The 14,386-nt window shown below is 41.3% G+C and overlaps 1 protein-coding gene across 14 annotated transcripts in view; it reads left to right on the top strand.

The window, feature by feature from the left end:
- Window positions 1-14,386, top strand: part of MARCHF8 (membrane associated ring-CH-type finger 8) — an 83,568-nt gene that overhangs the window by 8,826 nt on the left and 60,356 nt on the right. For 9 of the 14 annotated variants that reach the window (XM_050976294.1, XM_050976288.1, XM_050976292.1 and 6 more), the window contains one exon: window positions 12,977-13,155. The exons of 2 other annotated variants lie outside the window; for them this stretch is intronic. In XM_050976294.1, the coding sequence (XP_050832251.1) occupies window positions 13,060-13,155 (96 nt within the window). In that variant the 5' untranslated portion in view covers window positions 12,977-13,059. Of the gene's footprint in view, window positions 1-10,415; window positions 10,486-12,976; window positions 13,156-14,386 lie in introns of all 14 variants that reach the window. 3 more of the 14 variants (XM_050976289.1, XM_050976295.1, XM_050976290.1) reach the window with 1 other exon arrangement.

Genomic DNA, 14,386 nt, shown 5'->3' with positions numbered 1-14,386 from the left:
AGCAATTCTTGTCAGCAGGGGATGTGAGTGGAAAGCAGCAGACCGTACACAGTGCATCCCACCAAGGCCAGTACCATGGACATACTGCAGTACAGGCCTGATTTTCTGAGATACTGGTTATTCCCTGTGTCCAGTGACCTCTCTAAGTCAAGGACAGCTGGCAAGTTTCTGAGCCAAGCCTTTCTTCTGTGGGCCTCTGTTTCTTCCTTTATTGTAACGTGCCAAAAAAAGAAGAAAATCACTAGCAGGTTAAGTCATGCTTTAACTTGTCGAGCAATAAAACAGCGTGTTACACTGTCTCTGGGCCTTCTACAACCCCTTCTAGAAAAGATGCCACTCCAGCATGACAGCTTGCAGAGGAATGGGTTACTCCAGCTTGCAAATGCCTTCACTGCTGGTGTGTGAAGATAGCTCTTCTTGGCCTTTCCAGATTTCTTCATCTCCTCTAGCCATTCTTTCTAGGTTTTGAGTGAAAAATTAGAAGACGTGAAGTACTTTCTTGGGTGTATGATAGCTGCTTTGTCTTTGCTGTTAGATGATGGCTTTTGAAGAGATACTAAATGTTGTATTGGAAATTCATGTGTAAAATGTAGTCTTAGAAAAAGCAGTAACTAATTTGCAACTGAATGCAGCTCCAGCTCAATCAGACAATTGCTAAAAATAATCTACCTTCTAATTCCACTGGTAATCTCTAATTAGAGAAGTCTTCTAATTCATAACCTGCATATAGGACAAGATCAGAGACTGAAGTGGTTTTGCCAGTCTGGAAAGAATCAGTGTTAGGGGAGGTAATTTTAGGGGGAGACCAGCTGTTCTGACACTGATGGTTGCAGCCTTGCTCTTCATTTATGGTGAGTCTTTGCCCCAGCTAAATGCTGTAGGGTGCAGTTTTTCTAGCTGTGTCTTCTTTTTTGGGCATCTGCTTCCTAGAGGTTTTATTTTTCCTTTAAAAAACCCACACCTACCCCAGAAAACCCAGTCCATGAGCACAGAAAGAACATTTAATGTGTGTTACATTGTTGTTTCCTGCTTGAAGCTGTTAGGTTGAGCATTTTAAGACACAAATGTCACTTTGCTGCAGAAGGCCAGCAAGGAAGAGGGAGCTTTTTCAGCTGAGGTATTTCACATCTCCTGAGATTGGATCTGAGTACTTTTTAGCCACTTGTCAATTTCATTTCTTAAGTTGACTTCTGTTGTCTGTAATGAGGCAGTGAGAGATCAACTGGCCTTGCTGAGATGTGAAACTTCTCACAATTCTACAGGAAATATAGGGGATCTGAGCTTGTACCAGATTATTTCTTTGTAAGATCATGTTAATGTTAATGATCATGGTAATGTTGCCAGGTAATGCCATTCACTGAATAGCATGTGTCCCTGAAAAACAGGGAGTGTAACTTCCTCCAAGCTCAAGGCTTTCTCTTTCAGAGAGAGCACAGCCAGTGGAGAAGCACCGTGCCAGGCACAAGGTCACTTGTGACGCAGAGGGGACCATGCCTGTTCCCAGGCACAGTGCTGCTTCCTGTAGAGCCCAGAGACTGAAGGGAATAATCGGGTCCTCTAAGAGGAAAGCAGCAATGTTTTGGTCACTCGTGGGTTCCTGTCACTTCAGAAATAGCAGAAGACATCTTTAGTCTCTATATACCTTGTGAACATCTTGATGTGCCATACAGCCCATGTGTGGGAGCCTGTGCTAAAGATGGGACTATCTAGAATTGAACAAGCCAACTGTTTTAAGTGAGCAGAAAACAGAGGAGATTTTTGTGTTGACTTTGTAACATCTGTTGCATTGTGAATAGGAGGTAGTTTATTTCAATTGAGAAAGATAAAACAAAATTGTGTTTGCCATTTAAAATGATTAATAGAGAAATACATCGTTATCTCTCCATTAGCCTAATTCGATAGATGTTCAAATTATTTGTAGTTATTTTTCATCTGCTCTTTGGGAGAACAAATGTCGCTGAATATTATCGTAATTGTAGCTACTTAGAGAAGGAAACCAGAAAGTTGGCTGATATGGTCCTGGAAAACATGGAGGAGAGTAGGGTGGAGTTGTGTGGGTTTTTCTCTCTGCAGTGAAGGGTGCTGTTGATGTAAAATTCAACATGTTCGATGCTTGCCTCTCTCCAGCAGTAGATTTTCCACAATGATATTTTAGCTTGATAAATAAGTAAATAAATTTTTTCTTCTAGCTTTCAATTTCAACAGATACCTGATAAAAACTACTGTTTCTTCATGAGTGTTTCAGGTTTCACAGTAGTAGCTCATATGCACCAGAGTATCATCGGCCTTGTTTAGCACACTTGGCTCATCCCACTGGCTCCTGTTTAAACTAATTTAAAGCAAAGACCATGTGCTTGGGGAAAAGACAGAAAAGCCACTTCTAAATATGATTGGGTTGAAGAATGTGACATGTCAATTGGCATGAGTGATGTGGCTGTGTTCCTGAGTTTTATTTCTGTTTTTGGAGAACTTCATATAGCAGCTTCTTTTACTGCCTTGTAGATATGCTACAGCATCCCAGTATCCATTCCATTGTATTGCTCCAGTTATCACCAGGTTCCTTCATAACCACCTTTTCTTCCACAGAATTTTGCTGTCAGATGGCTTGGGTCTCCCCTCTCCCTTACTAGACACTTGGAGATTGCTTTGAAACACATGCTGGAGTAAAAACTGGTAATCATTTAGGAGTAGGTCAGAAGGGCACTGCAAGTCAGCCTCTTCTCCAGCAGCAAGAAACAGACCTGTGCAGTTCTAAGTGTTTCTCGTTAGTAAGCACCATTTTTCTGTACCTGGGTACTTCACTCTCTCTCAGTAGCTTTCTGCAGCTGGCTGTGTTTGGCTGGCAATGAGCAGCTAGCTAGTGGATGGTAGCTGGACTTTACTGCTGTAATTCTGGTGATAGAAAGCTGTGATAGGTTTGCTTTAATAGGATTCTATTCTTGCACAGGTCTTGCAAGTGCATAGGAATGGATTGGTGGAGTTTTGTGCCGTTTCTCTACATTTTTCATGAAATCTCCAAACTTTTAAATGCTTTTAGAAATGAAGGGACTAATACTGGGTGGGACAGAAAGGGTCAACACTTAATTGATTACTGAATTGAGAACAGGGACAATGGATGAGGATGCAACTCCTGGACACTGTTTCCTTGTCTGTGCAATAAGGCAGTGATTTAAAAGAAACCACAGTCACGTATTCATCTCATGATTGCATCCAGTGGCTATTTTAGGTACAGTGGGGATGAATGGCCCTTTATATACTGTGCTAAGGAATGCCTTGTCTGTGGGTTTCAGTAATGCCAGTCCCTTCTTTTCGGGTGGCACAGAGCACTGTTGTGGGGGAAGGATGGTCAGAACCAACTGACACGTGCCAGCAGGCTGGTGTGAAATAACACACTCAATGAAGGGAAGCGGTGCGGGTGCTGCGCTGCTGCCAGTGTGTGTCGGTGTCAGCTTGGGCACAGGGAGCTGGGGTGTGACTGTTTGTCAGCTATCTGGAATCAGTTGCCTGGCCTTTAAACTACACCAGGGACACTTAAAATATGATAGACACATGCAGCCTTTTTAACCACCCAGCAAATCCCATGATAAGGTTGTAGCTGGAAGAGGCTGTCTTGTTCTGGCACTAGAAGGGATTTAGTTCAGTTCACAGACCTAGACTCTGTGGGCTATATACAGCCTTACTTTTCAATGATAATGCTGTGACACAGAGGTTCTTAAACTATAGGCATAGTTTTCATGTTGAGGTTGATGAGAAATACCATGTTTGTCTGCTGAGCAACTTTCTCAAATCAAGATCTGGCAACTTTTGGTGACAATCCAGGTGTGAAACTGAGTGACTCATGTGTAGTGCTGTTATTGCTTGTCTTACTGTAGCACTTCAGTCTGTGCTCTGGGTTGTGGCAGGTACTGTACATTGCCATGGTAAGGAACAACACCACCCCACAAAAGCTGTCTGTGTGCCTGGAACAGCCTGGAAATGGGAAGTGGAAGTACTGTTATCCTTCCATTGCACAGAAGTAGCTAAACCGAAGAGCTCCAGTGATTTGCCTTCTTGAACCACAGCCAGTGAGCACACCTCTGTGTTGGTGATACTTGAAATAAAGACGGGCAGCAATGTCAGTGAGGTGTGGACTCTACTCCCCCAGCAAGTTGTTCTGCCTGGAGGACAAGTTCTCATGCAGGTCACAGTATTGGTCCTTCCCACATTGCCTTTTGCATGGGGGATTCTTGGACATAGCAAATGTACAGAGAAGGTATCAGAATTGATAAAGATAGAAATATAAAGCCTTTAAGGAAGCATATTATGCCTAAGTATATTCCCCAATAAAAAGTTCTCACTGGAGTCTGTTGTACTTTAATGACTTGTGGTATTTCCCTGTATTTAACATGTATTTAGAATTTTTAAATCTGGGGGGTTGCAAATGACTTCTGGTAGTGAGTTTGGCATCAGAAATCAAGTTACTTTAAAATGTGAGAATTTATGGTTGAAATCAAACTCATCTGTGACATGCAAGTTAGCAGAAGCATCAGGTACAGGATGTTTGGTACATTGCTCTTTTTACTCTGCATTTGAACTTCTGCAGATTCTGGTTTTAGGCTCTCCAGTTGCTTTGGGCAAGTCCTAAAGAATGTGGTTCATAGGTGTTTCTTCAGAGTTTAAAGGCTTGTCATAGTGATCCAGAAATCTAGATTTTATTAAAGCTTCCACAGCAAAAATATGTTGTAACCTAAACTTATAAATAAAGAGTTACCTGACATTTAACTCATAAATCATTCAAAACAAATACATTCTCATGGGCATGGCTTTGGAAATTTCTTACTCACCCAAAGACAAAGAAGGAACAATTTCACATTTCTTCAAAACACAGAATCACAGAATCAATAGTATATTCTTTTTTCTCTGCCCTAAGAGGAGTCTTTTGCCTGGTAGCAGTTAAACAATAGTGAAGAGTGTTGATTAGGTACCTGTTGTTTGTAAATGGCTTTTGCAGCTGTTTGTCTCTGATGTAATGGAAAATAAGTGATGTAGCACAGAATTTTCCTAAAAATGTATTGTTGTTACCCCTGTACAATATAGAATGTGAGCAATGTCTTCACTGAACAACGATGAGATTGTTCTGTTTCATCACTGTCTTGCATTGTAAATATACTGGTTGAGAGACCCAAGTTTTTGTTGTCTTCAATGTAAGGGTATGCATTTTTTAAATAATCTTTAATAATTTTGAAGATAAAAATGCAGAACATTTTTTCCTTGGATTTCAGAACTGATTTAGAGTTTTATGAACACCAAAAAGATTTTAATAGAGAATGGGAAAGGATCATAAATTATCTATAGGTGTTACATTGTATCATGTGGACTTGTGTACTAGACTAGAAATTTACCTGCAAGTGATTGGTGCAGATTCCTCTCTCTGGTCTATATATGTGTTAGTATGTCTCTTCTTCCATTGGATTATAATCTTCATTACATTTTCTTTTTAAAAATATCAACGGTCACATGGAGTGCTTTGCCAAATCCCAGTGATTATGTGGGCTTTTTTCCCCTTTTTATTCCTCCACAATAATTTGCAGTTATTCTGGAGGTCTGGGGTGTTTCCTTGTCCCTGATATCACTTGCTGTCTTTCTGAGGCATGTCATAATCTTGTGGATTTTGGCATTTGCACATAAGTAGGGGTGAGGGGAGTGGTTTTGTATTCAGTAGCTGTACTGTGGACCCTTCCATGCTGATTGCAGGATGACCTGCAATTGCAGTCAACCAGCTGCAGCAGTCTTGGTGGACCAGTCCCAAACCTGTGTTCACACTGGAATCTCTGCGTGTTACTGCTGTGCATTATTTTTGGACACACAGTGTAGAAGGAAAGACAGCTCTTCTCAGAAACTGAAGAAATGGGCATAATACTGCAGCATGTTCTTCTCTGACAATGAGTATTGTAACAAAGCAAGTCTTCTTCCATATCTTTTAGAAAAATTTGAAGTTGTGTGATGAAGACATCCTCATTTTTGATCTGCAGGGTGGCTTCAGTGCCAAATTGAAGGGAAGAATGCCCCTTCTGGAGAGGAGCATTAATTTCTCAGGAAGCCAGTCTCTACTCATGCTGGGAGTTGATGGGGTCATGGCTAAAAGTGATAAGGCAAGCCCCAAACAGGGTGTGATGTCATGTCCTCACAGTCCTTACTGTAATGTAAATACTCACGGCTTGCTGTGAGTGAGATTCATGTGCTAGACTTGCTCTGTTCAGAAGCAAGATGTCTTTAATGTGAAGGGTTGAGGAGAAATGGTGATTATTGAGGCAAGAGAGTGAATGGTACCCCCTCATGCAAACAGATTGGGGAATTCAGCAGAGCAGGTAGAGGAATTTGCTGGCTGAGAAAATGGGAGCCCTGGCTGTTACTTCTCCTTGGCCTCCATCATTAGGACTTTCCAATGTAGAGAATCAAGCTCTTGCTTTTTTTACTTCTTTTTCTTTTTGCTTGTAATTTGAGACTGTCCCAGGGATTATTGCTGATGTTATTGTGGTCTATTTCATAAAAAAATATACAAAGGGAGTTTCTTAAAAATGTCTGTGAACCAGCACACTGCTGATGTTAAGAAGTTTTGCATCTGTAGCAGGAGCTTACTGCCCTAGATGTGTGTGGAGCACCTGGTGCTTTGTTTTTTCCACAGGGCATCAGGAATGATCAGTGATGCTTCTGATGCAGGTAAATTGCTATTAGTAGCAGAAGCAGACATAAGTAATTTCTTTGTTTTTCAGGGGACTGTAATGACTCTACTATTGTGTTATTGTTAGGAGAGGGAAGTGACATTTGTTTTCCTGAATGCTAACCAAGCTAGTTCATAATTCCATCGATCAGCTGATTTAATTTGAAGGGAACAGTTTTTAAGAAACTTGTTTTTCAGAGGTCCAGATGCTGCTCAGCTTCCACTGAAATTGTGGGAAGGGGTGGCTAAGAGCTTTGGCACTGTTATTTATTGAGACTGAAGTTTAACTGCTTGCTTGTCTAGTTGTATTATATTCATTAAAATAACTGTATTCTTATTTGGAGAGGAGTTAGAGCTGGTGGATACCTCTGTTTCTCTGTGGATTATGTGTAGTCTACACCTGTATATTGAGAAGCTTTCAAAGGGAAGATGAGGAACTTGCAGAAGAAACTCTTGTCCCCTTTCTAAGTCTTTCATTTGATTTCAGCTACTCAATAACATGATTTAAAAGTATATTCAAACTTAAAGTCTTGAAGCTGATTAGTTTGGGGACAATAGCTGGTGGAGGAAAGGAGGAACTGAGATAATAAAGGGAGAAGTTACAGCTAAGCTAGTAAACAGTGCAAGATAGATGGGCAGACGCAGAGCTGTAAATAGCAATAATCCAGAATTATATCTGCCTGGTCTGAATACAAGGGTTCTTTGCAGGGTTAGTACAACATTAGAGTGAAATGTGAAAGGTCCTGCAGGAAAGGAAGTGTTAGTTCCTCTCCCTTAAGCTCTCTTGATTAGATTTGTTTGTCAAGTTAACAAATACATGTGAAGTGCATGAGGCTTGATAACATCTCTTAAATACTGCTGTTAACAAAGTACTGATTAAGCTACAGTAGACTAAAATGAAACACAGATGCAGGATCCTCTTTTTGAAAATGCACATCTGTCATCTCTAGAAGAGCATTACGTAACATACATTAGTAGGGGAAGAGTCCGAACAAGCTCAAAATGAAATAAATAAAAGCATCAAGCTGGAGCCAACACAAGCTGATAGGACTGGAAATATTTGCAAATATGGAAAATGTACTGTACAGAAAGTAGGCATAAACTATATCCATCTGAAATGTCAAAGGAGCTAGGAAAAGTTAAGATGCACACAGGAATTTACTAAAGTCACTGGATGAGGACTTCTGCTACCTTCAGAACAACAAAACACAAAACCAAAGGTGTTTTTAAAATGAAGCTTTGAGATTTCACATCAAGATATCCAGCAGAAAAATATTCCAAATCTGCATTAATAGATTGTTTTAAGTCTTACTATGAGCAAGTAAGCCAGCTGATGAAGATGTTACACCATCTAGCAGCAAATTTCATCAGGGATTTTCCATTCCTTCCTGGGTTGGTCAGGCTTTGTGCTGCATATAGGGGAAGTTTCAGAAGACCAGACTGCATGGCAGAGATCCGCAAAGTCTCAGAGCAGAATTTTCAGCCTGCATCTGGAAGATGCCCTGGAGTCTACAGATTGATTTATCCTATGGCAGCATTGGCACAGCAGTGGATGGTACTCCAGTGTCTGTATTATGTGGACATCAGTGATCTGTTGCTTTATTTTTGACCCGTTCACCCTGCTAACAGATTGTCAGAGCACTGACACGGGTGATGCTGCTCACCATCACTGCTGTGGGTTAGGGCAGTTGAAGAGAAGTTAAGAAACCTTGGGGCAGACCAGAACAAATCACAAGTGAAATTCTTTCCAATTCCCTTCTGTTAGTGACTATCATCTTGCTTCTGCCACAGGTTCCAGGGCATATCTTTCATGCATATAAAGATGTATTATTTTAATCCAAAATACTTATTGTACTTTAAACAGGAAAGCAACTGACCTATTTGACTGGTGTATTTTTAGCCCTTCTGAGTAATACAAAGCATTTGTACACACTTACATGCATCCTCGGGATGCATTTCTTTTGGTGAGGCCTGTGTACATCTGCAGCCAGTGCCACTACAGCTCCAGAGCTTCTGTTGAAGTTTTCTACCATACCCTGTGTAGCAAGTGAATATGGTAGACTTTCTGACGTATAAATGACCTAAGAGAATCTGCTGTTGGCAGATAGCATGTTTATAGACTCTAGTAGGTACCAAATCACAGACAGGAAATCATGATTTGTGCTTACTTGCCCCACTCCAGCTGTGAATCTTTGGTAAAGAGTAGTTTAGCCTTTATTTTGGAGCATGTAATGGGCAGAAGGCTGCAGTAGATGGCAGGTGAGGAAGGACTTCCATCTGCATTCTTCCAGTGGCACTTGACACTCTAACAGTCCAGCAAGTTACAGATCATTTGGTTCGTCTCACATTCATGCTGTCACTTGAGAAACTGAGGTCTTGACAGGGTGGATGATTAAAGAGGGAATTCCAAGTGGTTTCCACCTACTTCTGTTATACTGAGGTTTCCTGTGGTTGTTGTTGTCCCTTCTCATTGTTGAGGGATACATCTGGTGCAGGTAGTTCAGATGCACACTGAGCTCTGGGTGGGAGCCTGAGACAAGAGGCCATGAATTGCCATCCTCTTGGACATCAAAAGGCATGAAGATGAATAGTGCCAGTGAGGTGGGGGGACACAGCAGGAGCAGGGGATTCAGGCCAGAGTGAGATTTGTGTGCAGGTAGGCTGTGATGGGATGAAAGCCCAGGAGGTCCTTTGTTGGGGGTACTCCTTGGAGGCACCAGCTCAGGCTGGTGTGTTACTGCACTGTAATTAAATGGTTTTGTGGAACAAGACATCTGAGACGCTGCCATGGGAAATCTGGGGACCAAACAGTAAGGAAACCTGGTCTGACTGTGTGATTGGGGTGTGCAGGGAGTCAAGCAGGGGTCTCATGGGCTCACAGGAACCTCCTGCTTTGAAGGGGCTTCAGTCCCAGCAGTGAAAGTCTCTGTTGTTGGGAGTGCAACTGCCAGAGTCACGTGAACAATCAGACTGGAAGGTTTCCTTAACACCAAGTACTTCCTGCTGATAACCCAGAAGAACCTAATTTTCTGCTTCTGTCAGATGTACTGCTCAAAGGAAAGCCCCAGCCGCCAGGTCCAAGTCATGTGCATGTTTTTCCTTCCTTTTGTACTTCTGAGCTACTTTGAGAGACTCTGTCCTGTGTTCTCTGAATCTGGCTGATTTTGCTGCAGCAACATAATGAGGACCTAGGTAGGGTGGTTCCAGGTGTTTGCAGGCATTTTTAGTTACTGTTTTGCCTATCCTGTAGAAAGCAAAACTGGACAACCTGAGTGGGTGAAATCTTAGCTTCACTCAGCTAAGATCATCTGGGGGCTCTGCAGCCAGAATTTTGACCTCTTTTTCTTTTAAAATGGCATTTTTTTCTGAAGACTCTGCAATGGCAGTATGGCTGGAGTCAATCTTTTAGGAACCAGTGTGACTATAGATAAGAGCAACAACTGAGCTTCAAGCTGTCCTCTGTCTTGGCATTCCCATGTGCCCCAACCAGCTTTGCAGGAAGTTTAGGAACCAAATAAAACACAGTGAAGGAGGAAGCTGAGCCCCTACCTGCCAGCTCCTGGGCAAGTGTATTCTGCTGTTGGGTGGAGATGCTGTAGTAATGAGGAATTCTCATTTTGTGTGAGGTATGGCCTAAACATCTAACTGGAATCCTGACTAGAAGGGACTATCTAGGAGCAGTCTCATTGCCTTAGCACTTCTTCTTTTTTGGCAGGCCCCCAATTTGATGTGCTTCAATTTTGGATCCTACTTTGCAGGTGCCCAACTCCTCACCTTTGAATCAGGTAGGATGTGGAATTAATGTAGCTGTGAAATATCCCATGGAACTTGTCATATCTCACTTTGTGTTGGCTTTGAGTGGCACTGCTTTTCTGGCATGCTTGTCTGTTTGTACTCAGTACTGCAGATGGTCTGCTCATTCACGTAACTTTATCCTTTAATTAGCACTGTGGAGTTAAAGTGCTTTGGGTTGATAGAGACAGAATTTGAGTTGTGTGCAATGTTAGGGACCCAGCAGATTGGGGATGCGACAGGGTGGCATCTGGGTTTAGTTTACAGCTTTCTCTAAGCCACCCTTGAACAAAGGCAGGCTTTATTAGAGCGTCTGCCAGGCTTCTTTAGCAGAGGAGGGCTGTTTCACATCATCTTTGAATACAGTTGGATTATATCTGCTGTTTGAGCTCTTTCAAAGAATTCTAACACATGCTGTCCTTGAACTACCTGCAAAAAAACTGGTTTGACTTGTTTGCCTTCATCAGAGAGGGTTAACTGTGTTTTCCTATAATTTTCCGTGTTCTCTTTATAGTCATAACTTGTCCTTGCCTGCAAGCCCAGAACCCTTTTCGAGGGGTGACACAGAGCAGAACTCCTTTACTTTTGCTCCATTACATATTACCTGGCATACTTTCATTGGCGCTTAATGTTCTCTAGATTTCCGTTCTCTGTCTTTTCTTGGGAAAATACCTTCCCTTCCCGCCTCCTTTATTGTGGTTTGATAATCCCATCTCAGCTCATGTTTATATTCCCTCTGGTTTGGCTCTTTTAGAGGATGTAACTGAGCAGGTGTGGGGAGGATCTGAAGAGGTTCTGTGTTTCTCTTTGTGCTGGGATTTAATAATGCTGGTAAATGTCATGTTTCCATTTGTCCTCCAGTAAGGAAGTGTCCTTGTTGCTAGTTTATGCCCACTGACATATTTTACTTTTAAAGTAAGTGATGCCTGAAAGTTACGGAGGCGTTGCCTTTAAAGCTCTCATGCGTGCTTTATGATGCTGCCTTGGCCTCTGTGGGAGCAATACAAATCCTGCCCACGTGTCAGTAAAGCTCCTGAACTTGGCTGAGTGCTCGAACGGGCAAACAGCATCAGGCAGCAGATGGAGTGTGTGACTGGGATGCAGCAGGCCTTGCTTACATTTTTGGTTTTGTTCATGATTTTCTCCACAACCAACCTTTGATAATTCTTTCCCCCTCAGTGAAAAGAGGATAGTGAACTGTCATTCTTCATATACAGTGCCTTGGAACTTAATTTTTTGTTTTCCTATTGTTTAATCAAAACCAGTCAAAATAGTTGATCCTGTTTTCATTTTACACAACTGCAGTATTCCTGTGGAATCTAGTGGAAATAAGCCAAGCTTTTTAGGTTTTTGATTCCACAAAATATACTGAATTGTCTGGTTCCATCTTCAAAACTTCCAATTAGATGTTAAATAAAAAATGTGTACTGTATAAATTAAGGGTATGTGCTAAGTGCTAAGATATACTATTTCCAAATTATTAAACAACATAATACATAGGGCATTTATCTAGTCTCTGTGTTCTGCTTTTTCAGATTCAGAACCAGACAATCAAAAAGTTGGTATGTTATGGAAACAGAAGAACAGTGCATCATTCAGTTGCCCTGTTTAATATAGTCCCTGCTGTGTTAATTCCTTTCTAATCTGTTCTTTAAACACAATTGATTGTGTCTCATTCATGGCAAATTACATTCCAAGTAAACACTCCATGATATTACATATTTCAAAATGCTTTTTATTTATTGTTACTTCACTAATCTAATAAAAGGTATGGTTAATTGTGCCTGCCTTTCAGATTAGCATTGCCAATCTGGCTAATTTACATCTATCCCTGTCTTTCCTATGTGTAATGCTTCCCTGTTACATTAGTAGAAGAAGGATAACGTGTGTGTAGTCCATCCAGTGAATTCACAATCCCTAGTGAGGGATTTTGATTATATTAATCTCTAATAGTCTTAGGAAAGGAACAGCTCATGTGATACATCCTTCAGCTGGTACAGGTTTATTTGTATGACAAGAGCCAAATGCAGGCTATTGTCTGTTATTAGCCAAAGCTGCAGCATTCAGCATTTTTTTAGGATGACTCCTGAGGCAATTCCATCTGGTATGGGGGGGTTGGCAATTTAGGAAACTTACCTGTATGAGCTTTGTTCCCTGCACCTCCAGGTAGCACACTCAGCATGGAGAGCTGCTCTTCCTCCCTCTCCCTATCCGAGCAAACTCAAGCATGATCCCTGCCCTCTAGCTCTGCTCTTAGAATGCTTTCAGAACTGGTTGAGAATTTGTGTTCATTTTACATTAATTGTGCTCTGACCTGTCTAGTTAAAATTCTTCAAAACTTCTGTGTCTCTTCTCACTCAGCAAGGGCACCAGAACCCAGAGTTAATAAGACATATGTCTTAGTCCAGTGGATGGCATAGCTTTGGTTTAGAAATTACTGCATTTCAAGCTACTTTAACATCATCTAATATTTTTATTTTTTAGTTGCAAGGCCTTACAATGGCACAGAATGAGCACTGCGTTCAAGCCTCCTTCCTGTAAATGATAGGACCAAACAAGGCGGTGTGATGAACATGCCACTGCATCAAATCTCTGTCATTCCAGCTCAGGATGTTACCTCTTCCAGAGTCTCCAGGAGCAAGACCAAAGAAAAAGAGGAACAGGTACTGTCAGATATGGTTGATTTTCACTGGAAGTTATCCAAGTATAAAATTAGAGGGGTTACCAAATCAGACCTGATTCTATTCCAGAGCCCCAACTGCTTGCATTACTGCTGCTTTTAGTGAGGGCAAATGCTTCCAAATTATCTTCTTATTTTTATGTTTGCTTTTTTAAAGCAGCTGGCTGCAAAATTCTAGAGATTGTTATTGAGTGACTTGTGCAGAATGCAAGCTGCAGCCATCTATTTTGCGTAAGAATTCAAAGCAGATAGGGATTTGGATGATGGTTCTAATACCATTATTGTAGAAGCCATTACAGGTGTATTTAAAGAAAAATTGTATGAAATGTGAACCATATGTAGCCATGCATCCTGTGTTTCTTTGCTCTTGGTAGCATGTAGTAGCTGTGCAGTATTTCAGAGTGACTAATATCACAGGGAAGGCTGTATACACCCATATGTATACATACTGTACTGGTTTATGCAATGTAATTGTATTCCTAATTTGAGAGTGTGTGTGTGAGTGGAATCAATCTGAGGTCTTGCTGTGGTCCTAATGCAAAAATATCTGTAGTATCTACTGATTCTAAGTCCAGTAAAATCCAATCAATACACTACTTAACAGTTTGTAATAGCATGTGAAGAAGACTAGACTATGTCTAGTCTTCACGTGTCAACCTTATTTATCTGGGCTGTGTCTGATCCAGCCCAAAACCCTTAATGTGCATCGTGCTTTAGTGTACACTGTACTGCATTGATCTTCTATGATCTGTCAGTTTCACAGAAACATCTTTGTGGTCTTGTAGCTTTAACATAGAATGACGTCAGGAGAACATTCATATTATGGTACAGCTGCACGGCTTGCTTTGTGGACTGCTCAGCAGTGGTTAACTCTGGGGAGACCTAGAGTGGTGCTGATTACAGATGGGGTGTAGCTTATGTTTAAGGGACTAGAAAGGCACTGCCATGTTACAAGAAGGGATTCACCAACACTAACTTTGAGTAGGGTAAAAGAGTGATTTCTGTTGTGGTTTTGGGATAATTTGCCCTGATGACCCATCTCACTCTCTAGATTGCACCTATCAAAGTCACCAAGAGAAATAAACTGTCCTAATATTGGCTGTTTTGAGTCTTTTACTTAGTAACATCTTAAAATGGATTCTAGCCCTTCAGATTCTTGAAACCAGTAATTAATTAGGCTGGCACACTGCTTCCTTTGGTTGCCAGAGCTAGGC

Source organism: Serinus canaria, chromosome 6 (assembly GCF_022539315.1).
Source record: "Serinus canaria isolate serCan28SL12 chromosome 6, serCan2020, whole genome shotgun sequence".
Taxonomy (NCBI): domain Eukaryota; kingdom Metazoa; phylum Chordata; class Aves; order Passeriformes; family Fringillidae; genus Serinus; species Serinus canaria.
Note: the sequence above shows the minus strand (reverse complement) of the source record. Positions and strands in the feature narration are given on the sequence as shown.